The following is a 25,639-nucleotide window of genomic DNA, read 5'->3' as shown; positions in this document are numbered from 1 at the left end:
ATATTGGATATATTCTGCTGGATTTTTACCCAAGTTTGCAGAGAGACATTAGGCAGCCAAATGCATAGACAAGCACCCTCAGTTATTTCATAGGAATCATGATACGAAGTATATTTTGATTCCCGCACTGCTGCATAAGCATAAAATATACAAGGAAAGAGAAGAAATGGGCTCAGAGCTTATTTCTGCTTGTGAAAGCTTCATTTGCTCTTTTTGCTTGCCATCATTTGTGCATATTGAACTGCAGTTTTGGGAAACCAAAGCGACAGACATGTATTGGAGTCATGCCTCTGCTCATGCCTATTTGGGTCCAAGATTAAAAGGGGGTAGCTGAGCAACTCTTAACTAGGCTCCCTGATCAATGTGCATCCTATGCCCCCCACCCCTGCCTGCTGCTGTTGCAATACAGTGGTACCTCCGGTTAAGTACTTAATTCGTTCCAGAGGTCCGTTCTTAACCTGAAACTGTTCTTAACCTGAAGCACCACTTTAGCTAATGGGGTCTCCTGCTGCCACTGCGCCGCCAGAGCACGATTTCTGTTCTCATCCTGAAGCAAAGTTCTTAACCCGAGGTAATATTTCTGGGTTAGCGGAGTCTGTAACCTGAAGCGTATGTAACCTGAAGCATGTAACCTGAGGTACCACTGTATTGTAGAAAGCCGAAGAATGACTGAGGGCTGTAATGAGGGCAAGTATGGAGAGGAGCAGTGGAGAAAGAGGCAGGCTTGATAGTGGCTATGCAAGATCCTGACTGAGGCCACTTCCATGCATTCAAAGCCCTCCTATTCCACTTTTACTGCCATAGCTTTCCCCATAGAATCTGCAGAACCGTAGCTTGTCATTCATTCTGTGTCACATATCACTGCAGTGTTTCCATCTCCGCCACTGAATCTTCTTAATTCAAAAAGAAATCATAGTTGTACTTCAACAAAAGTGTTGGTGGACCCTCTTCTTTAGGTTAGCTCCAAACCTGCTGAGCCATTGCATACATTAATTATCTAGTCACAAACATTTCTATATTATGGGTAGTTCTTCCCGCCCCCCCCCCCAGATTTGAGAAGCAGTTCTGCAAACTCTGTTCCTTACTTGACATATTTGTTTTGCTTCAAAATTAAACGAAGTGTGAATAATGCCTTTTAAAATACCGTAAAAGCAAATAGAAGCTTTCAACCTCCAGAAAACATCACTGAAATTAAAAGATCCTGGGTTGGATCATGCCTGCTTTGTAGACTGCATCACAGAGTTCCATTGCTGTTACTACTTCTTGTTTCTGTTGGCTGCATTGCTGTCTTCCTCCCCTTGGCAGGTGGAGGGAGAACAATATTTCACCCTTAGGGAGTTTAGAACCAAAAAAGGGACGCGGGTGGCTCTGTGGTCTAATCCACTGAGCCTCTTGGGTTTGCCGACTGGAAGGTTGGCGGTTCGAATCCCCGCAACGGGTTGAGCTCCCATTGCTCTGTCCCAGCTCCTGCCAACCTAGCAGTTCAAAAGCATGCCAGTGCAAGTAGATAAATAGGTACTGCTGTGGCGGGAAGGTAAATGGCGTTTCCGTGTGCTCTGGTTTCCGTCACGGTGTTCCATTGCACCAAAAGCGGTTTAGTCATGCTGGCCACATGATCCGGAAAGCTGTCTGTGGACAAACACCAGCTCCCTCGGCCTAAAAGCTGATGAGCTGATGAGAGATGAGTGCCGCAACCCCATAGTCGCCTTTGACTAGACTTAACCATCCAGGGGTCCTTTACCTTTTTTTTAAAGAACCAAAAACCTCTTGAGTGTGCGTATGGCTGCTTTAATGAATGGTGTCACATGGTTCCCTTGTTTGTGCCTTTGACTGCAGCCCAGTTCTCTGCAATTTCTTATATGTTGGGAGCCACGTGAGTAATAGACATGTCTCTGAATTGGCTGTGTCTGTCTGTGAGGTGTTTGGGGATCATGGCCAGCTCAGTCCTGGCGTGATGGACTGCGGCAGTGAGATGCTGCACGTGTGTCTTTTTATCCCTTCTTTGGGTGCTCTGGTGTTGTGTTTTCCCCCTTTCTTCCTGGGCTGAGTACACACTGGCAATGGCTATAGCAACAGTGTATTTCTGGTACTGGTATAATGTGAGTTGTACAGGATTGCATCCAGGTGAAACTCTTCAACTTTAACTTTTATGTAGCTATATGTCAATAATAACTGTGTCTGCATCAAGTCTTAAATTATTTATTCAGTCATATTCCACTTTTCCACCATTAGGTGCTCAAGGTGTTGATGCTAATAACATGCACAATTCCTATAAGCACCCTAATTGGTGGCCTTGATTGAATCAAGACCATAGACTTAATTGGTGAACATCATCTACTATTTACAGCACATGTACCATATTTTTCGCTCTATAAGACGCACTTTCCCCCTCCTAAAAAGTAAGGGGAAGTGTGTGTGCGTCTTATGGAGCAAATGCAGGCTGCGCAGCTTTCTCTGAAGCCAGGAGAACAATGCACCGATCCCTCTTGCTCTCCTGGCTTCAGGGATAGCCGCCTGAAGCCTCCTGGAGGGGGCTCCGTTGCTCCTCCTGCTTTGCTGGAGAGGCGCTGAGCAGAGAGGGAGATAATATTATTTTTCTTGTTCTCCTCCTCTAAAACAAGGTGCGTCTTATGGTTGGGTGCATCTTATAGAGCGAAAAATACGGAAACTTGTAGCAATATTTGGAAATTGTGTATGTTTGAAATATTTACAAGAGGTGATAAATATTTTCCATGCTGTTCATCTGAAGCTCTTCTTACTGAAACAATTCACATTTGCCCTATGCTTTATTGAAGTGTGTGTGTGTTCTCATAGCCACTGCAGTTCAAAAAATGTGCAGCATCTTAAAGCGATACACTTCCCATTGCCCATAATAGATGGTTGCACATGCCCTGTTCCATTATGCACTGTCTCCTTAAGCACCCATATACACTCACCAAAAAGGAGTAGAGAAACAAAGCTCTGTTGAGCCCAACAACAATCCCTCCCAACATAGGTTAAATTCTCATCTATTGGGAAGGTTCAATGAAACCAAACTGCTTGATGAATTTCAGAATAGGGAACAACAATTTGTTAAGTATTAAAACTTTAGGTCAAGCTACCCAGCTACCCGGGAATTATAATAAACCTTGTTTGTTGCACAAACTTGTTTGTTAATTTGCTGCTATATTTGTGGTTTTATAGTTCATGTTTTACTAGCTGGTTTATTTTTTATGTATAGGATACACACAATGAGAAGGAAGGGGGTATTCAGAAAGTATAATTTGGATGGTGCATAACAGTTAGATGAACAGCTTCTTAATTTGTTGTTTGCAGAAAACCAGGGATAGAAAGAGTAATATTCACCAATTAATTTTGCCCAGTTATTATTTCAGACGATTTAACTAAAATTTGCCTTCTCCAAGAAGAAGAAAAATCCATAATTATATCTGAACACAAATTAGCCAAAGTTAAGTATGTTTAAGTGTTTTTAAGTGATTTCACTGGATGATTTAAAGACATACTTAAATTCCCATTGAAATAAATGAGACTTAAAAGTGCTTTGACTGGATAGTAGTCCTGCATGTTTTTATTATTATTTTAAGACGTCTCTCTTGCATAGCTTTCATTCTATATATAACAGGCAAAGGACCGCTGCTTAATGACAGAACATGTACTTTACATGCTGAAGCTTCCAGCTTCAGTTCTGAGAATCTCCAGGTAGCAGGTGATCAGAAAAACCTTTCTTCTTGAGGACTTAAGAGAGCCACTCGCAGCTGATATTAGGCAGCTTCCTAGGTTTTCCCTATGGATGCCATGAATCTGACTGGCATTCCCATGTAAATGTGTACCATCTCAGATGGATTTTATGAAAACCCTCAAACAGTTGTACATTTAATCACTTTTCAGACTTACAGATGGGAAGGCTGCTAATCATATTTAAAGTGACTGTCAGCTATCACCATTTAATTTCCGAGTTTTCAAACACCCACCAAAAATTCACTTGGGATTGTCAAATATGACTTCTAACAATGTTCATCATGCTTTCAGGAATTAAGCTGTAATGTAGCAGTTCTGGCATGGTTTTGTCTCTCAAACCCAATAGGAGAACACTCCCTTACATCACCTCTGCTCAAAATTATTCTAACTTAATTTGGATGTGTATCTCATTGCCTTTGGATCATTAGAATGGCCTTCTGTGTCAAAGTCAAAATTGAATTCATGAGTGAGTGTGGGGTAACAAAATTTGTACACTGACCAAACATATAACTCCCAACATTTCTCCCCCCAAAAAGTACCACAGGAATGTTTCTGATGGGTTTTGGGTAACTGTTGTCTTATTCTTAAATGTAAATGCTACACGTGATCGTGTTCAACTAGGACCTCAAACTGCAATACTTTATAAGCTTCTTACCTGGGCACCGCTGCTCACTACACCGTCTAACTTCTTCTCCACTTCCTTCACATTGCTGCCCCGTAACAGCTGCTCCTTGGCATATTCGTATCCTCTTCTCCCAGCCACCATCACATGACTTAGAACACCCACTCCAGTGACCCCAGTGATTCCACTGACCATTAGCTGCTTGGAAGAAGGCAATAGTCATGATACGAACAAGTGGCATGATCACAAATATTAAGGTACATAAACCAAGCCCAAAAATGTCATTCAACACTTCCCCTATCCCACCCTCAAGCACAATATCACTGTTGGTTTAGCCATTCCCTTAGACCAGCCCGCCTGTTTAAAATTAGCTAATGGTCATTTTAAAATTGTATTTACCTATTTAGAAAAAATAAGAATTTAAAAAGCTCTAAATGGCGTACACATAAAATAATATAAAGTAATGATTAGTAATACACAGATAAAATCAGGAAACTTTTTTTTTAAAAAAGCCTAAATTATATGTCTGGATCGGCTTTATGAAATAAAAAAGAAAATGTTTTTAGCAGGTGTCTCAAACACTATAGTTGTACCTTGGATCGTGAACGCCTTGGTACTCAGACGTTTTGGTTTGTGAACATTCTTTGGAACCCGAACGTCCGAAGGGGCTTCCGATTGGCAGCAGGAGTTTCCTGCAGCCAATCAGAAGCCATGCTTTGGTTTCTGAACATTTTGGAAGTCGAATGGACTTCTGGAATAGATTCTTTCGAGGTACCACTGTATAGTGAACGTGCCTGCCTAATATTAACAGGCAGAGAGTTTCAAAGCATAGATGCTGCAACCCGGCTTAGGTTCAAACCACCTGAAGGTCGCTTGTCTGCACCCAAGCAAAAGTGCACACCTTCTTTATACAGAAAACAACATATGTCACGCTGCCCAGTACTTTCCATCGCCCCCTTTGCCCAGTTAAGGGCACAGTTGGCACATACCCAAACATTACTGAGTTTCCTTTCTGGGCTCTGAACACAGCATCCCAAGCCCCAAGAGAAAGGTAGCATTAAAGCAAGTCAATTAGCTTAAATCTCCACAGCAAGGAGATGGCTGCAGTAGGCTGCAACACACTTACCCGGGGGTAAGTTTTCCTGAACTGAATAGGGCTTACTTCTGAATAATCATGTGCAGATTAGCACTGTCAATGTGGATTGAGAATGCCAGCCATGTTTTCATAGATTCCACAAAAGCACAATATTTTATACAGCTGTCCCACGTTGTGTTTATTTAAACTGGTATCCTAACATTTCTTTGTCCTGTTTTCTTTGTGTTAATGAATGTGCTTTTTGTGTTCATATCTATTATGTTTTTCTCAGTATGATTTTCATTAATACCTCAGCACTGTGTTATCTCACTACAAATATTCATTTCGAAGGGCCTAAGAAAGAATCCCTGTAATCTGTTTATAATAGCTGAAATTTGCAGCTTTTGCTCATCCTGCAGAGTATTTTAATCTTTCAGGTGTATTTCAAGAATATTCCCCCCCCCTATTTGAAAATTGTTTCCAAACAAATTAAACATGTAAGAAATCCAGAATCTATAGAGGAATCATGGTTTCCTTATAAAGAGCCATCTTTGGCATCTGATCCAACGGTCAAAAGGAATGTATACTTTCACCTTCAGTAACACACTTGGAGGCAGCTACTCATTTGTTTCTCATCCCCCACCCCCAATTATTTTTGTGGGACATAGGAATTCATTCATTCCCCCCCCCAAAAAAATATAGTCTGGCCCCCACAAGGTCTGAGGGACAGCGGACCGGCCTCCTGCTGAAAAAGTTTGCTGATCCCTGTTATATATGTATCCAGTAACAGCAAGTGTGGTTATTACTCTATCTTCACTTTAAACATTTCCTTGATTTTAAATGAGTTCTGTTTTTCATTTATTTCTTTTGTATATAAGGGTTTTTTTATTTTTAAAAAAGCAGTTTTCAGGGTCGCCAAAAGGCCACCATGAAAACTAAAACAAAAAAAAAAACACACAAAAAAACACCCTAGTACTAAAAAGTCTGGGCCAATTAAATGGTCTTCACTTGGCACCAAAGAGATAACAAAGTTGGCACCAGGCAAGCTTCCTCAGAAGGCTTGTTTCAAGGAGAGGGAGCCACCACCAAAAAGGCCCTGTCTCACATCTTATGACTGCGATGTAGCAGGAATGTGTCACGCTGCCATGGAGTGAAGGTCTGAAATGTCAAGAGTGCTTAGAATACTGTAGTGGGGAGAGCAAGGGTGAAATTGCCACCCAGCCATGAAGCTCACTGAGTGAGCCTGGGCCTTGCCACTATCTCTTAGTCTAACTCACTTTGTGGGGTTGATCTTGTGCATCATCCTAACCTCTTAGAAGGGGAAAATGTTTATTTAAGGAAAATAAACATTTTTAAACAAACTGAAATATTTCCCCATAATAACCTTCATTTCTCTCTCTCCTAGAGAGGACCTTATGTACCTGTACATTCAGGATTGTAACACTCCCTGCTTTCAGCCCATGGGCCTCTGCACTCGGAGCCTCCGTGAGCAGCTGCCGTGCACTGCCGACTCCTCTGCTGTGTGCCATTGGAACAGGTCACCGAGCACTGACTCCAAGCGCTCCACTCTTGCCATTGTCCATCAACTATTGCAATACACACAAAACAGAGATAAAATCCAGATTACCTTTACCAGCAAAGCTACCATGGCAGTTTCTTATTTGTTTAGTGCGGGTTATTAATCTTATGGGTTACAAAATCCTGCTTTATCCTGGAAAATGTAATTCAAGTAAATAATTAGGAGTACACAGAAATGAGGAGTACATAGTCTTCGGCCGGGGGGGGGTATTGATGTGCCCATGGAGAGGGCTGCTAAATGGAACCCCTCCTCTGTTCAACCTATACATAGCTTTCAGCACACCAACCATTATGCAAAAGGCTGTGCAGGGGTTACCTGATAGCCTAGGTGCTGGGAAGAAGAGGGAGATGAATATTCTGACCTTCTCTTCTATATAATGGGTGCACTTGAGGTGGTGTGTGCACGTGTGTCAAGAGAGGGGTAAATGTGGTCACTGAGTTCTATTTTGACCTTCTCAAGTGTAGCAGAACCAACATCAGACTAGGCCGCACACAGTACCTCCACTATTCACTGCTTGCTTTGGATACTACTCTCTGATTCCCCTAAGGATGAAAGTGTCCCCCCCTTGATTTAGTCATCCTCACTGGTGATGACCAGTGACTCCCTACCATTCCACCTCACCAGTCATATCTCCCACACTAGCTGGAGCCTTAAAAAGCAAATCTGATTCTCTGGGCACAGCATTTATTGTATGATTAACCAATCCGTGCCATGATGGGAGCCACAACCAGCACATTCATCCGGATGGCCCTCAAGCCCGAATACAAGGCAGAACCATGGTTTTACTCATGCTCCGTTGTACTGCTTGATCCCCATCACAGCAGACTAGATGAAAAACCATCCCAAGGTGGCATTGTTTCACACACTCAGGCTTGATTTGTGACAAGATTGCCTGTCGGTGACTTACAGAGCTGATGCTACCCTGATGCATACTTACAGCTGATGCTACCCTGTTAGACCATGGGCACTAGTACTTGACGCCAGTCCTTCTACATGCCGATGCAGCATGATGCATGCGCAGATTTGTCAGGGTGATACTAATGCTGAAGCATGGAACCTAAGGACCCTGTGAGAAGTCTCAGAGTCTATCTATCCATTTAGTCAAGTGCTTTGTTTTTAAAAAGGAGTCAGCCATGGTATGTGAGGAGAGGTGGGTGGCTGTATTATACTGGTCAAGAGTAAGAGAAGAGACTATTTTAGGTGAAACAGTGCAAAACACAGTGTCATATTAGGCTGTATTTTGTTTTACTACACTTCTAAGCAAGTAGCACAGACATTGATGAAACAACATACTCCCTTGTAATATGTTTTAACACAATTCTGATCACGTTTAGTAGGGACTAAGCCGTATTAGACATAGACTTGCTTTCAAGTAAGCATGCATAGGATTGTGTTGAGTGACATGGATTTTAAGAAATTTGTCACTTAGATGATAAGGAGGAAAAAGATTACTCAATGCATCTGATGGCGAGAAGAAAGAAGGACAACATTTCAAGAGCAGAATAAAACAAATGTGAATCGTTGGCAACAATATAAAACTCTGAACTTACACAAAGATTAACATCATTTTGTACATCTTTCATTTCATCTAAGGTTTAGGAGACATACAAAAATGTTGCACGGACAGATGTTTGGATAACAGGAAAAGCTTTTTACATAGGACTGGGTATGCTAGCAAGGGGATTGCGGGAGACACATAACATTCAGACAGTTACATGATACATATCTAACTTATATTATCATCCTTGGAAGCGTGTGTGTATGTAACCTGAAAATAGCACCATGTGCTAAGATCTGTTTCAATGTGGATATATATGTTTCCTCAGAAAGTCTTACACAGTCTCAGAATATAACTGTTCACAGATGATTATGAAGGATTAGTAACATCTTGGTTGAGTAGGAAACTGGAGAAGCATCTCAAAATATGGCTACCCACCAAATCTGCTTATTTTGTGACCTCATCTAAAGATGTCCTACAGAACTTAATTGCACTGCAGTTGGTTGGATCTCTTCCAACTCTACAATTCTATGATTCTATGAACTTAAATTTAATTTCTTCCTATTTCGATTCTACAGCACTATGATATTACAGGGAAGAGGCAGGCCAAACAATGATTACAGAGTATGACATGTTTATGAAACACGATTAGGTATTGTGAAATTGGTTGAAATGAATGGTTAGCAGGCTACCCAAGATTCCTTAGCTACTGATGCCCATGAACTGCACTGTAGTCTTTACACTTGACTTTTGCCTGCATCTACTAAACTTGCTAAGTAACTCTGGTGGTACTCTATCATTTAATATTGCTCTAAATCATGGGGATTGTTGCTGCCATAGCTAAGTATATCTTAAACTACTTTTTCCTTTTCCTTTTCCTTTCAGTAGCAATTTGGGAGAAAGAAAATAATTGGAGTAACAGAATTTGAACACAAGAAATGTTCAGTATAGTCCCAACAGTAGGAGCCATGCAGCTCGTAACATGTTTATGCAGTTTTGCTTCTTACTCGGGTGTAGTCATGGAGTAGCTGTCAAAGATTTCACTTAAAGTATCACATAGTTATCACCTGGGCATTATACTGGCAGTCCAAAGTTTTGAGTGGTATTGCTTCCACCCTGGTAACAGTGCCCCAACATGCTGAATATTTCAAACAAATGGACCAACATGCAGTACAAAGCAGACATTTATAGAATTTATCAATGGGTACTATGTACTGGACAATATCAGAAAGATGGGTTTTAAGATGCACCTTATAACAGTTGAATTCCCACATTCTTACTAATTAACCCACTGCTGTCTTCTGTAACTTGTTGCAAACACCCTCAAGCATCTCAGCATATACACGTGTGGCATCTAGAGGAATGAAATGGGGTCCTTTTTTCATTCAGCTGCATTTTTGTTCTGTGAACCACCCTGTGCCTCAACAAGTTCCATGGCGTGAACAGAGCTCTGTTCCTTGTTCTCTGGGTCCCACTCAGGGGTCTTGAGACATCATTTGGCCATATCCAATGCATGTTTCATATATTTTATCTTTAGTGGCCAGGATTCAAAGAACTACTTAATGTAAGCCCCATGCCATACTCAATGTTGGTATTTCTTTCCCTTGAGCTGTGGACTCCTGTGCCATTTCACCAAGGGCCCCAACCACTTAAAAGATTATGGCGCCCTCCATATGTAATTTAAAATAAAAACAATACTAATACATAAAATGAAATAAAGTTTTATTTTTCATTCAAATTCTTTATTAAACATATTTCCCTTTTTGTGCCTCTGCTTTGCTTAGTCAGTCTATTGGGTAACCCAGCCATGCATTCTAGGTACTGTTTAAGAAATTCCCCTTCATGTCAAAATGGCTTGCTACGTGGCCGTGCTTCTCTTTAAGACCCACAGGCCTGAAGACCCCTTCACAAAATGACTTGTATGGTTCTGTGGATCCCACCTTCTACCTCCAGGTTAAGGGACAAGAAACAGAGCACACCAAAGCACCAGCTTTAAGGATGTAGTGAGAATGCAAGCAAAGCATGCTTGACTTTGCAAGCACTCCTGCTTGAAATGTCACAAGCACAACCAAGACCCATGTTTCTGCTTTGTTGAACCCCAGCCTGCAACTAGCCTCTCTCCCAAGACCCTAAAAAAACCTAGCTATAGAGAAGGAGGATGGAGTGAAAGACTCTTAATAAAGAAGGTCCAGGTGGGCTGCCTCTCCAGCAGCAAGTGACACACAAGAGTGCCTTTTCCCACTGGAGAATCATGGACTAGACTATAAGCTGTATGATTCCTAGAAGGATATGACTCTCTGCTCATCATTTCCAGCCAATGGTGGCATGTGGAGCCTCTTTTCCTTGTAGCTATTCCTTCTCTACAATGAGGGGTTTCATTTGTTTTGGGGGAAAGGCGGCTGAGAAGCATCCAGCAAAAGGCTGGCATTTGCAACCATCAAGCTGAATACTCAGAGAACTCCTTGGAGGACTTCCAAGCATTCAACTTTAATGTCCAAGGTGCACAGATGTTTTCTAGGGAAAACACAAGTTTACATTTCTTTTTCTAACTAGCCCTGTTAGTGTCCCTATGATGCTATAGGAATGCATCCTTCTTGTAGTTTAAGCTCAAGCTGCACAAAACAACAATGGAGACCACAAAGGTACTACACTGGAAAAACAAACAAACCTTGTAAGTAGCAAACAGTTATTCTATATATGCTCACCAGGGCAAAGAGCAATATTGCAAGGCTTATGCTGTGTTTCAGGTCCATCACATGATCTTCCCCCATACTGGGGAGGTATACATGACCTTGTTCTAGTTCTTTGGCCTCGACCACATGTGAATGAGCACAAACTCCAAGGTGACCATTCCTCCCAAACTCCATGTACTGTAATAAAGCAAAGAGGCTTTAACAAGAAAATAACATGAGTAGCCAAGTGGGTTAAAAACAAACATAGTAAAACTGTAACTTGAATAACTTGGCCAGCATCCGAAGGAAGAAAACAACAACAGCATTTCCACCATTCAAATATAAGTTAATCCAAGTTTAGAGCATTGCAGCATTAGTGATCAGCAAGCTAGGCTTATGATTGCAACCTTTCATTTAATCATAATCATAATAGGTCAATAGGAGTTATATTGCAGATATGGCTAGAACCACAGCCTTCAGCCCAAGACATATGTTGCTCTTGTGTGTGTTGTCTGCTCCATTCATTTCACTGGACAGCTGGTCTACACGTACAAAGGAAATGTAGACAGAGATCTGTTTCTTCCACAGAATGAATGGGATTCCATTAATGTTTAGAGAGCTTTGGAGATGCAATGGAATGTCTTGGACCTGAAGTAAACCACTGGAGTAGGGTATATGTGTTGTTCAAGAACAACACATTGTAACAAAGCCAGTTTTTATGTCATGTGTATTTAGTTATCATGTGACAAATACAAAACAAATTGATTACCATCAGGTAGATGGATAGACATGATCCAGTAAATGAACACTTATACCCAACAATCACTCAACTTCTTATGCAGATTATTTACTATAAACAGGACCAAACTGATCAGGGCTCAGTTTTGACTAGGAAAATTCTGGGCAGCAAATGATTCAAAAAAGTATATGTGAGACAGTAGAATTTCCATGTAAGGTTTTTCGTAAGAGTTCAAAGCATGAACCACTGACATAATTTGATTTAGTTCAGATAGAGTTGCACTTTACTGCACTTTGTAACAAGAATTTCACCCATTTATCAGTCTTACATAAATTAAAAAATAAGCATTGCTTCAGTCACTTTCCTAAATTAGGATGAAACATAAACATTAAACTTCATTTGCTTCATTTCTATTTGTATACATTCACATGCAGATAGCATCTCTATTAAATCAATGGGGACAACCAAGAGACATTAAGCACGCCTAAGTCTGTGAAATCAACAGGCCAGATTCAACTAAATGATTGTGCTAGCAGGCACCAGAACAGCAATTCCTCCTAGCATAATGAGACTTCCCTTCCTCTCCTCCCCCTGCATGCCCCCCATTGGCTTTGAGGGAGGTCAGGAGAACTCCCAGACAAGCATTGGGAAGGATTGCTGTACCTGTGCTAACAGAAAGATCATAATAGCATGATGTTGAATTCCTTTCTATAGCTGTGTGCATGCAGACACACACACAAGCACAGTTTCAATGGGACATTATGACTCAGTTCTCATTCAGGTGATAAATCTACATATGGATTATGTTCCTTCCAACTGCAGAGGAGAGCTCAGAAATCTATACCCCTGTATCCATCTACAAGGAAAAGTAGATGCCAGGGATAATATTTTTCTAGGTGCAGTGATATATTCACAAAATCATGTGAGCTGCCACCACCTGCAGTTTATTCTATAAAGTCCAGGCTGAGTTTTAGCACCTCAGTGAGAACTAAGCCTAAGTATGCCTACGATCCTTTGGATTGTGTCCAATGTCTATACTAATTGCAATGAAAAAGATACTCATAAACACCCTTTTCCTTTCTGTTTACCTCTTTCGACACATATCTATCTGTTTTAAAAATGGAACAGGCACACCAATAATAGCAGGTTATTTGCAAACGCTGTCAAAGCCTAAGACATGAAGAGGCTAAATTCCTTTATAAATTATTTCGTCTTCAGTAAAATATTAATGAACGAAATGCCTAGAGCAAGTTTTGCTTGTCTGCTATCAATGGGGCTTTGTATGTATGTAGTTTTTTCAGAGGAAGCATCACAAGTGGGGTGAGGAGTTAGCCCTGTTCAAGTAAAGGGGAAGGATGTCAAGTCAACATGTGGTGGAATTCCAGGACTATGCCTGCCTACCCTGGAATCACCTGGCATACGCACATTTGTTATAATATATAACTGATATATTTCTAGGAAGAGTCTAATTCATATAATCATGATAATGAGCAATTTTTGAATGCTATTCTCTACAATGGCATCCACCAATGATACATTATATCCAAAATGTGTAACAGAGGTCAACCAGGGGTCCATGCAGGTATAATAATTATATATTTTCCTTGGTGACATGATCAGAACTTTTGGTTATCAAGTACTGAATCAGATACCAAGTGGCTTAAATTATCTCCATTATTATGCCTCGAACTACGTTCAGATATGAAAACTCCTGTTTATCAAAATATGTCTGCATTTATCAAAGCATGTCGATAATTGCCAATTCCAAGAAGGGTTCCACCAGCTCTATCAAGGATCACATCCTCCTGATGTAAAACAGTATAGGCTTGCCTTTTCTACACACTGTAGCCACAAATGCTGGTCCAACCCTTCTGCAATTATATCTGAAGGGTTCAGCTGAAACAAGGTGTGTGAATTTTTTGTTAAAATGGAATCCAAATTCTATGCAAAGGAAATAAACATTTTGTGTTCTGTTATACATAAATGGAAGTGGGGTAAAGTTAAAGCTCTGACTTAGTCATCTTGAATGTTTTGCCAATGATTGCAGTATCAAGATTGGGATAAAAGTATCTGGCACAGATAAAAGATAAGTGAACAGGGACAAGAAAGTGATGGAGATAAAAAATAAAAGAAAAATGTGTAAGGAGTAAAAATAGCATTTTTCTATTATTGTGAAGCCCCCAACTTCCTCTTGTTTTCTGGATGGATAATTGCTATTTATATATATTTAAATTTTCATCCACAAATAGCAGCACTTAAAAATGAAAACTGAAGTTCTTAGACTTCATCTTCCCCTCTACAGTTTTCTGATTCAGTGATATATCTGAAGACATATGGAACACATCCCTAAGTAATACCATCAGCTATGGATAGTCATTCTCATGAAAGCTAATTGCTTACTTAGATAATATATTCTACTTTAACTAGTGCCTTTCACTTTGGGATAGAAATTTATGCTCAGCTTAAGGCATGTTTTCTTTTGGAAGGCGATAATTAAGAGATCAGGAGCCAGTGTTGGGAACATATTGCCCTCTCCGTCCCACCACAATGATCAAGTTCCTTCACTCACTTAACCATAAGTAACTCATACCAAAGTTCCTGTTTAACCAGGATTTCAGTGCAAAAGTTAAGGTCATTCTCAAATCCTCACCCTGGTTAGCATTAACTGTGGTGAAGCTCGATGTCAACACTTCCTGTAAACATGGTAAGGGAGAAGGGATAATTGCCTTTAGAGAGTGGAGGAGATAAGATGATAGGGTTGCCATATTTAGAAGAGCAAAAAAGGGACACATTTGCCAATGTCTGCATTTAACTATGGATCACTATGGCGACTCTCATTTTACATACCCATGAAAAAGTGGACGTGTTCTGAAAAAAGAGGACATATGGCAACCCTGTGTGACTTCTCATTTCTTAGCCATGGTCAGGTTTGAGTCAGTGTTATATCTGCACCAGCCCTATTTTTCTACCCTCATGAGCAAATCTAGCCATTCTCATATGCTGTGTGAGAGTTGGGCAGAAAAGTTGTGGGTATGTCTAGGAAATGAGCCTCTGGATTCCTTGAGACTTCTTCCTGAGGAAAGAAATGCTAGCAGACATTACTATTCGATGTTGCCAGAGTTAATTATCACAAAGAATTCACTAGTATCCTCTACTACTTTTAGGGTGTGTGATCCACTGCACACTCCATTGAACTCAATGATGCTATTTTTTGAATATGAGACTATACTGTTAAAGTGGAAATGTAGTAATGATCAGACCACTGATCACTGCAAACCCCGATTGTACATGTGAATGTTTTGGGGTGGGGGAGATGGGATAGTTCAAAGAAACCAAAACAGAGGTGCAATCTATAAGGCTGTGTTCACATGGAAGCTTGTTCCATTTACATGACTTTCCCCTAATTGTTAAGTTCTGAATTATACTTGACCTTTCACATGATGTAAAAGCCTGTTTTGGAACTATAGGGGAATATAGGGTTTAGAGCTTGCTTCCATGTTATTTGCTTTCAGGTCAAAAAAATAAAATCCGTTTGTAAATAATATGGAAATGAATGCTAAGTCTGTGCTGTATTCTACTAAAGTTCCACTGTACTCCGCTATAGTTCCAGAAATGGCTTTTCTGTTGTGTGAAACTGAAATATAATATGGAAACTAACAGTTAGGTAAACCTTCTGAAAATGGAACAAACTGCATTGTGAATGCAGCCTAAATTGCCTGAAACCAAATCCACAAATGGGGGTTAACAGGCAGCATCTTCCCCTCATCCCACTGAATTCTCTGTTGTCACAGCATCTGGCAAAAGGCTTCACACAACTTGCTTGCCTCCAGAATTTGCAGGTGGAAAAGACCATTTTGACTTGGCTCAATTCAAAGCAGAGGCGAGGCAAGAACCTTTCATTGCCCAGCCGTCTTTTTCATGTTCAATTACCTCAGCTTCCGATTAACATTGTGGTCATGTAACTGATAAGGTATGACAAAATATTACAGGGCTATTACCCTCAAGTAAGTATAGCAGAGTGATAGTAGAGGCTTTTGCTTTAAAAAGCTGGAACTTGAAAATATGCTCTCAAAGCTGGTTGGCAGTTCCAAAAGCATGAATACACCATAAAGTTTTAAGAGATGACTAATAATCACAGTCATTTGCCCTAAATTAAAGTCCCAGTGAGTCGGTCACAATCTTTAAAGAGTTAGCGTTTCAAGTGCTTAGCATTAAAACAGTTCAATAACATCCACAATTTCATTGATTGGCTGCTAACACTACCTGGACAGAGGGCAGTGTTATTGCAAACCCTTGATTCTCTTAAAGGGCCGCTGCAGTGTGTCCCGTAAGGTGATACACAAGTTCTGGTTCGCACCTGCGACCCTTGACCACAAGTAACTGAACATGTACTCCACTGGGCCCACTCTTCCACACCAGATTCACCTGTATCCAAGACAATAAACAAACATGAATACAGCAATGAGTATTAATATAGATTTGTAGTAAAATAATAGTAATAATAATAATAATGGCATGCAAGCATCATTTAGAAAATAATAAGAATGATACATTATATTTAAAATAAAAGATTCACTAAAAGAAAGCACCTATGGAAAAATATGCAGCAGAGTCGAAAATAAACACTTGAAAAAGAAAAGTGTCATGTAATATGTGGTATTAAAAACAAAGAAACTGGGATCTGGTTTTACTGGCATTCACCATTTTAGTCCGCTGCCTTTCATTGTTCTAGAAATTGCACTGCTCTCTGGACCCTACACCAACAGAGAAATCTATTTTAGATGACAGAAGAACAAATGAATGCACATGAATTATAATTATCACATCAAAATGAAAGTGGAGGGATGACAGCAAAAAAACCCAACCACCCTCCATTTTTTAAATAAAATAAACTTGAAGGTTGTAATGTGCTTTTCTTTTTTAATCTATCATTTCTTTTTCTACTGGAAAAAGCTCCAAAAGTTTAAAATATGAAACTTCTTCACCCTAGTTTGTGCGTTCTAAATAAAGAATGGCTTCTTCTTCTTACAGTTACACAAAGCACTAGATAAACACTGGGAAGAAGAAGTTCGATTTTTCTTATTGCCTATGTTACAAAAATACTGACTTCCCACATTCCAAATTAATTAAGGGGGAACAAATTTAAACTTAATCCAGACAAAACAGAGGTGCTTTTGGTCAATTTGAAGGCAGCACAGGGAATAGGGATTCAGGCTGTGCTGGATGGGCTAACACAGATACAGGCTGCCAGTTTAGGTGTGCTCCTGGACTCAACCCTGAGCATGGATGCTCAGGTTTCTGCATTTGTACAGTTGAAGGTAGTGCATCAGCTGTGCCTAGTCCTTGAGATGTCTGATTTGGCTGCAACAGCACACATCTTAGTTACATCCCATTTGGATTACTGCACTCTACGTAGTGCAGCTTTTGAAATGTGCTCCGAAACTTAAAATGGCTCAAAGAGCTGCAGCCAGATTGCTGACCATGGCTGGTTACAGGGAACATAAGACCCATTTGCTTTAATAGATTTTATGTATGTATATAGTTTTCCTTTGGTGTTTTTTTTAAATGGTTGCTGGGTTTTCCCTATGTATTTAGTAGTTCTCATTTTTATATGTAAGCTGCCTTGAGTCCTGTCAGGGAAAAGGGTAGGGGATAAATAAATAAATAAGCAAATAGTAATAATAGTAATAACAACAATAATATTCTCACTTCCTGTGTGAAATGGAAGGCCTTGAGCGTATTTACTTAACTCACCCTATATACATACAGTATATGAAAGGGATATTTGTCATGCAGCCCTAATAATACTGACTAATGTTTGGATCCAGAGGAAATCAGTCATGTTTAGTTAGCTAGTTGCCTAACACAAAGCATTCTGTAAGTGACTTACAATCAAGTTTAAAGCATTAAGATTTTTTAAAAGCCATCAATTGAAAGCAATGGAGCACTTAAAAAATAATAATTAGAATAGGTCATGACAAATTATCCATGACAGACTTCTCCCATTTATTTCAATGGGACTAAAGCATGGCCAACTTCCTCTGGATTCAATACTCTGGGACCTGTTTAAAACATGGTAAAGATCTTGCTGCAGTAACAATCTTGTACACTCCTAAGTAAGGCTTTTAAATTTTATTTAATTTCCTACACGCCTGACATTTGCTTTTGCCTTTGTCAAGGTTGCTTAAAGGAAAGGCCAAAATGGAACCCATAGTCAAAGCTGTGCTCAATTTGTTCCTCATTATGTAAATTAGATCTATACACTGAATGCAAATGATCATTTATCCCACAAAGACCTACTGACAGTGTACTAGCGTTAAAATCTAAATATTCAGTAATAATAGTGTTTTCTTATTCTTAATAGTACTTCCTTATTATGGAAATTTTCATTATTATTGAAATGGTCAATAGTATCTCTAGTGGGAATAAATTCCAAAGAAAATCCTCATTATGACATATTTTACATGGTTGTTTTTGTATAATTTTTTTCAAAATTATATATGGATGTTTTATGATGGCCTATATTTGTAATGCCTAATAAAGGTTTGGCGATGGAAGTAAGAAAGAAATTTTCATTTTCAGTGTTGTGTGGGTCTCTGCAATTTGATTATTAAAAGACAGAACACATGTAATATGACTGGGTGTTGAATTTTTTATTATTGGCAGTGACAAGCACTGCTGAGCAGGTTGTCTGAAATGTAGAGGAGGACAAATGTTCAAGGCAAGCTTCACCTAACCTCAATTTCTTCCTCATAAGTAGGGATGGGAGAACCTGTCAATTCTGGTTTCTCTCAGTTCTACATTGAAGTTCAGCTTCTGCATCAGTTTAAAAAAGCATAATGAAAACCAGCAAACTTCTCCTAATGAACACATATGTATGGAATTTTGCCTAACATACGTGCTTTTGCAAAGCAATTTACACCAATATAATGTGCTTTTATGTTATTTTCACTATTATGCACCGTTTTGGTATATGTTATACATACACGTTAGTTGGCTGGAGAACTGCATTGCAAAATTCAGACAAGTGTGAATTTTGAAGAATGGCTGCATTTTGGTTGCTCATTGTTTTGGAAATTGTGAAGTATGCCTATAGTATGCCTATAAATGCAAACTGAATCAAATCTCTTTCTCTTTCCCTATCACAAGTATCAAATGCCTTGGACCTTTGTCCTGCTTTGCATCTGATTACCCTACGGACAAATCTAAATGTAGTAATTTATCTTGAATTTCTATATGCACATTTAAGCTGCAAACAAATGAATATTTATGTAACTAATTCCAACACAGGCAGCAACCATTTTACGATATGTGATCAAACACACACTCATTGCTGCTGATCTGGAAGTCGCCTGAAAATGGGGCCAGAATGGGGTGGGCATATGCACACTCCATCGATGTGCATGGGGTTCAATTTTTTCTATAGACTGAACCACTGCCTATGCTTCATGTTGACTGAAATGAATGGGAGACGATGATGTTTTAAATACCTTTTCCTTGCTTTGCTCCATTCCCTCAACTCTACACAATCTTGCCAGACAAGTGCCTTGTCTTGCTACAATGGTTCCTTGAGAGTCTGGGAACAACATGCAAATGAAACTCCAACACGAACAAGGATTTTGGATTCTCTTTGCTTCCTTTGAAAGAGGATGGGGAAATCTACTTGCAGGCATGTAGGTGTGGGCCAGAGACCTCTGAATTGACATTTAATGCCTTGCACTAAATTAGGATACAAGAGATGTTTTACTTTCTCATGGGCTCGGTCCTTAAAGCATTGATACTTTCCCTCAAAGCACTAAGGGTGATTTAGGCCATAAATAAATATTAAAAATTAATTTTAAAAGGGTTGCAAAAGCATGAGTTATTGACTGGAGCAGCTCATGAATCCATTTAACACTTACCTGCATTATAATCATACAATCCATTATGCCTAAAGAGAGGACAATCTGGAGGAATGCACAACTTGTGGTTGGAAAGGAACAGACAGTCATGCTGCAGTCTTGTGCTGTTAGGACCAATGACCACGATGCCCTGCTTGCAATAAGCTGTGTGCTTGCTGTGATATATGATAACCGTCTCCTTCCTTCACCATGCACTCAGCTGCCTAGTTTAGTCATGATTCGGCAACGTATTTCCCACCCACCTCCATCCTGCTGATCATACTTTGAAAGAGAAATAAGATGCATGGAGATGCAAGACGATGACAGTTTTACAATAAGCCAAAATTAATCCACATCTCTGCAGAGGAGAGATCATGTCATCTTGTCTTTAGATATGCTTATAGAGATTTGTTTCACTGCTTATATACAGATCTCCTCATTCTACAAAGGTTTCCCTGTGCCTTTCAATGGAAGGGGCAAATGATGCATGTACAAAACTAGCTCTCCATGTTTTAGGGAAGTGAAGGGGACAGTCTGCAAGTGCAAAAGTTCTGTGTGAGGATCAGAGTGATAAATGGGCACATGAATGCAGCATAATTTCAGCCCGAAATGTTTGGACATGTTGTATTGCCTGCTATCAGACACACACAATCTGCCACTCCCTAGCACCCCCCCCCCCATTTTTAGTAATTTTGTTTTTGGGTTTTTTTGCAGGGGGCAAGGACGAGTTCAAGGAGAGAACAAATCCATTATTCTGAACAATTTCAACCATTTTGCGGAAATAATTGTATGGCATGACACGCAACCAGGATTTTATTTCTAGACTCTTTTTTTTTTATTAATTTGTCTTTACATAAAAGGAAAATCAACCAGAAATAATCTTAAGTCACAGAAACAAATGAATGCCATATCCAAAAGGTTTTTTTTTATCATGCTTATTAATTTCTGAATGCGTACAGGTAAATCTATGATGCATGTTAGAAGATCCTAATGATTCTACTGAAGGAGATACAACATTAATTTAACCAAGAGAAAAGAAAAGCCGCACAGTGAACCACATACGCAATGATCAGTACCAAAAAGGAAAAGGAAAAGAAAACCAGGATGAAAAAAAAAGTAAGAGATGGATATTAGTAACTATGTTGAAAAAAGCGCACAGTATTTTGTAAAATAAATTATTCTGCAGTATGCAAGCTACAGAATGGCCAGTTTACATATAACACTTAACCAAACGATTGCTTGGTAAGAACGAGCAAAACTGAGTACCCAGAGCAAAAACTGTGGCCACTTCACTCCTCCCCTGGTCCTGTTGCTGCTGCACTACCAATAGGTAAGCCATGGTTTGGCGTAGCATTAGATGAAGCCTCATGGGTTGTCTTCCCCAAAACACCAAAAGTGGTAAACCAAGAGGAAACCTTGGTTACATCTCATTGTTTGTGAGAGGAGCTCGACAAACCATTAGTTTGGATTTATATGCAGCACTGATCCAAAACATAGTTTAGTGCAACATGAGGATCAAGGAAGACGTGAAGTGCTTGTGATTTTTGCTCTGGATAGCCACACACTTGTTTGTTCTCAGCAAGCCATAGTTTGGCTTAGCATGGCATGCAAACTGGCCCACTGTTTCCTCGGTATTATGCAAGCATTTTCAAGCGAGGATTTTGGAAAAGAAGCTGGGGGAGAGTTAAATATTCACCTCCTCTTCCCATTTGCCTCATAATCATCACCTCTTCATATTTTTACAATGGATAGAGGGTACTGTTTTCTAAGGATCCAAGTAAATGCACTGAAGTATATGCTAAAGCGAACTGCATATATATATATAAGAAGAGCTACAGCAGACTATGGCACAGTTCTATGGTAATTCTTTGGGACTAAGAAGCAGACTAAAAGCGGTCAGAAGAAGCTGATATAATAAACCTGCTGGAATTGTCAATAAAGTACAGTGCTGCTGGAAAAGATATGTGACTAAATATCTTTTGGAAGTCTATGTATAATTTACAGCTGTACATGGGCCACTGATTAAACCAAAGTTAAATCCTCTTATGCCCCTTGATTTACTCTGAAGATTTTAAAGCACACCCTTAGCTTAAAACCAATGGGACTTAACAGTGCTTAACTTTGACTGAATCATACTTATATTTTCTAGGCATTATAACTGGGTTTCAAGGTATGATCCAGAGAGCCCCCTTATGTATGCCTCTTTTGAGAGTGATTTATATCGGATGTTTGTGGTGCTGTATCAGGTCACAGCCTCTTGTTCCCATGTTCAGTTAACATACACACACACACACACACACACACACACACACACACACACACCGTAAAACATGGGAGCTGTTTCAAGGTGATAAGATACCTCTTTGCATGGGCACGTGTGAATAGTACAAAACCACTTATGTGGGGCTGATCACATGGGTCTTTCCCATGGAATCAGTACACTGTGAGAGAGCATGTCAATTCCATGGGGAAATATGCAAATGGTCAGCCCAGCCCATGTGGCCACATTAATCACAGGCATGCCCCTGCAGTGTAGGATTCTACCATATTGAAGTAGCTCCCCTTAAAGGTGAAGTTTTCCAGATAGTAATGTTCATGATAAGAGTCTTTTGCTTAATTTTGCTAGAGTGTTTGGAGTGTTCCTACTCTAGGAGTATAGTGGCGTCCTATACCTATACTTTGAAAAATCAGGATGCACTATAATAGAATCATAGCTAATTTACTAATGTGGGTCTATAAGCACTATGGTTGTGGGAAAATGTGGGTGAGGGGATTGGTGGGTTCATGCTTAAGATCTTGTACAGAACAAGACATTTCAGGAAACACAGTGTGCCATTTAGCACAATCAATGGATGGTAAGTTCAAAGACTGTGCTATTTGGGTGATAACTATAAGGTATCACTTGATAACTTGAACTTGTGCAACTTCTATAATCAGTCACCCCACAAGGGACCACTGATTACATCAATTACCCAACAATGGATATCAAGGGTGGGAGGAGATATGATTATCATATGACCTACCACACAATAGCTAGAGCTTAGAAGCTTATAAGGCGTCACCTACTCCTTAGATACAATGAAGGCCTCCATGTTAAGATGTTAGATTTTGCTAAATCTTACAAAACACTGTCGTAACAGGTACAATCTATTCCTTGATTGCATTCTGAATACAATTTACTCCATCACACATACACTTATTTCATTGAATTACATGGAATAAGTGGTTGGGCGTTTGTGGCCTAATGATAAAGAAACATGTGTGCTAATAGCTGTAATTTACCCCTGAATAATCCCACTACTGTGTGGAGTAAGTGGTTTAAGGATAATGATCCTAGTTGATAAATAATTATGGAGAGAAAGCTTCATTCAAAAGAAAAATGGCACCGAGCTTGCTGAAACAACACTGGTCTTTTCTTTTTCAGTGTACAGTGGTGCCTCGCAAGACGAAAATAATCCGTTCCGCGAGTCTCTTCGTCTAGCGGTTTTTTCGTCTTGCGAAGCAACCCTATTAGCGGCTTAGCGCTATTAGCGGTTTAGCGGCTATTAAAGGCTTAGCGGCTTAGTGGCTAAAAGGCTATTAGCGGCTTAGCGGCTTAGAAAAAGGGGGGAAGCGAAAAAAATCGCAAGACTCGCAAGACGTTTTCGTCTTGCGAAGCAAGCCCATAAGGAAATTTGTCTTGCGAAGCGCATCGAAAAACGGAAAACCCTTTCATCTAGCGGGTTTTTCGTCTTGCGAGGCATTCGTCTTGCGGGGCACCACTGTAGCTTCTATGAGTAAATAATTTCATTTGGCGAACAATGTGCATAACTTTTTATTTGCATTGATGTGTTTGGCCAGGTTCATTTGCTAGTTTTCAAGTGCTTTAACTGGTTTAGCAAACTTTCTGGCATCTGATCCAGATATAGCCATGTGCAAATATGTATGCACAGCCTAAGACAATGACTGGGATCCCCTTCTGAGATGCAATGCACTAGTACACTTTGAAGTACCAATGAGAGCTGCACTCAATGCCTAACACTCACTCATCTGGGAATAAGGTAGTGGAACTTTTTGTTCCACCCATTCATATTTACTTCTGAGTAAGCATATACAGGTTTGTACGGTAAGTGCAGGTTTTTATTTTCAAGTCAACAGAATTGGACAATCAGGGCCTTGTTAAAGGAGCATTACAAAGAACATCTTATAAGTTGAACACTGAGGTTCTTTTATTTTCCTTTAGTATATTACTTCTGGTTTTCTGATTTCCCATTGAGTAACTATCCAGTCACTTTGAGGAGGAATCAAGGGAATGGGCCAACTCTGCTCCCACCCAGGAGAAGTGCAAACAAGTCTCATGGCTCCATATATCAGTACCTCTTTATTATTATTGTGCATGCTAATTGGCACCTTGTGTGGGGAGAGGAAAGGCACTCCCAGGGGCACAGATATAGCCCCGAGACTACTCTGTGAGTATCTAGGCATCTTATTTATGAAACAGGCATATGTGTCCTTAATAGGGGCTACACTTAATTTCCTTCTAAGAAGCTGTGTTGCTGTTTTGTGTGCTTTTCCTTAAATGTTTACATTCAACATCATTATTATATTAAAAGAGATATTGCTTTATATTTAAAGGAGGACAAATTTAACAGTATTCACATTTGACACTGTTTGTTTATAAACAATCTGTCTAATTTTCGGCTACTTTATTTATGGACTTTAACTGGTGGCAAAAATAAAAATAAGAAGAAATGGCTTAAAAAAAGTATCAGCTTAGAAAACTGACAAATATGCAGCAAAAGATTATGGAGACATGCAGTGGCTTTTCTAAAATTAAACACAGTAAGTAGAAAAAATGTAACTAATGTATTACCAGTTTGTGCCATAAATTTAGCAGCATCAGCTTGTTCCTGAGGGACCCTTTTCTCATGAACAGATCGAGGTCGCTGACTTTTAATTGTATGATCTCCCATCATTCCAAATTCTAAAGACAGAATAAAGGTTTATGAAAGCTTGTGTGCAGACATTTCTCAAAAATTTACATACTATCTCATGCAATATGTTTGTCAAAAAATAACAAAAATAATAAAAAAAACACCTGGAGAGGGCACTGGTAAAACTTCAGACCATGGCAATTAACATCAACTTAGTTTGCTAGGCTAGATAAAAAATTATAATTAGGCTTAATTCTGTGTCTGGAGAGAGTTTTAAACCAGAGGCTTGTTTAAATAGGAAATAGAAACATATCAGTATTTTGACACATACTAAAAATCAGTTGCAGGACAAAAATCAGTTATTTAGACTGGAGACATTTTACTCAGAATATTTTAAATCAGTGCAAACCACACCAGAGAACTACCACCACTGAGTTAAGTGTTGTTGTTCTATGACAGAAGCTAGTGTTTCCTGTGGAGATCAATACCTTCCCTGCTCATCATTCAGCCTGATGGACTGGTAAGCATATCTTCATGAGAACAGAGACAATGTCACATAATGAAGTGGCCCATAAAATGCTCAGTGATAAGCTGGATGCAATGGCAGCTGTGTCTGTTACTTTCATTGCTTCAGAAAACTCTCATAGTTATTAACAAAGCGTGTGGAAGGCCCAAGGCTTTTTCCCCCCTGCTGTTGATTCTAAAACAGAACTCTCTTTGATTTTAATAGGGGAAAATCTATGTTAAAAACTCCCATGTGGGAATCGTGAGATGCTGCTTGAAATAAAACCCAGCTCTGCTGATAATTTTCTTCACTGCCTTTGGCAAATCACTTAACCTCTAACAGCTTGAGCCTAAGATTTGCTATGCCTGTACATAAATGCTTATGACTGGGTGCCTGGACACCTACAGCCATGCAACAT

At 39.6% G+C, this 25,639-nt stretch overlaps 1 protein-coding gene across 5 annotated transcripts in view; it reads right to left on the bottom strand.

Moving 5' to 3' along the window:
* The window catches only part of ADGRB3 (adhesion G protein-coupled receptor B3), a 443,824-nt gene that overhangs the window by 267,914 nt on the left and 150,271 nt on the right, over nucleotides 1–25,639 (bottom strand). For 4 of the 5 annotated variants that reach the window (XM_083497330.1, XM_083497327.1, XM_083497326.1 and 1 more), the window contains exons 3-7: nucleotides 24,656–24,766; nucleotides 16,187–16,348; nucleotides 11,218–11,382; nucleotides 6,857–7,021; nucleotides 4,394–4,558 (exon numbers count right to left, since the gene is read on the bottom strand). In XM_083497330.1, the coding sequence (XP_083353456.1) occupies nucleotides 4,394–4,558; nucleotides 6,857–7,021; nucleotides 11,218–11,382; nucleotides 16,187–16,348; nucleotides 24,656–24,766 (768 nt within the window). The remainder of the gene's footprint in view (nucleotides 1–4,393; nucleotides 4,559–6,856; nucleotides 7,022–11,217; nucleotides 11,383–16,186; nucleotides 16,349–24,655; nucleotides 24,767–25,639) is intronic. The other variant, XM_083497328.1, reaches the window with a different exon arrangement.

Source organism: Podarcis liolepis (assembly GCF_965112155.1).
Source record: "Podarcis liolepis genome assembly, chromosome: 3".
NCBI classification, from domain to species: domain Eukaryota; kingdom Metazoa; phylum Chordata; class Lepidosauria; order Squamata; family Lacertidae; genus Podarcis; species Podarcis liolepis.
Note: the sequence above shows the minus strand (reverse complement) of the source record. Positions and strands in the feature narration are given on the sequence as shown.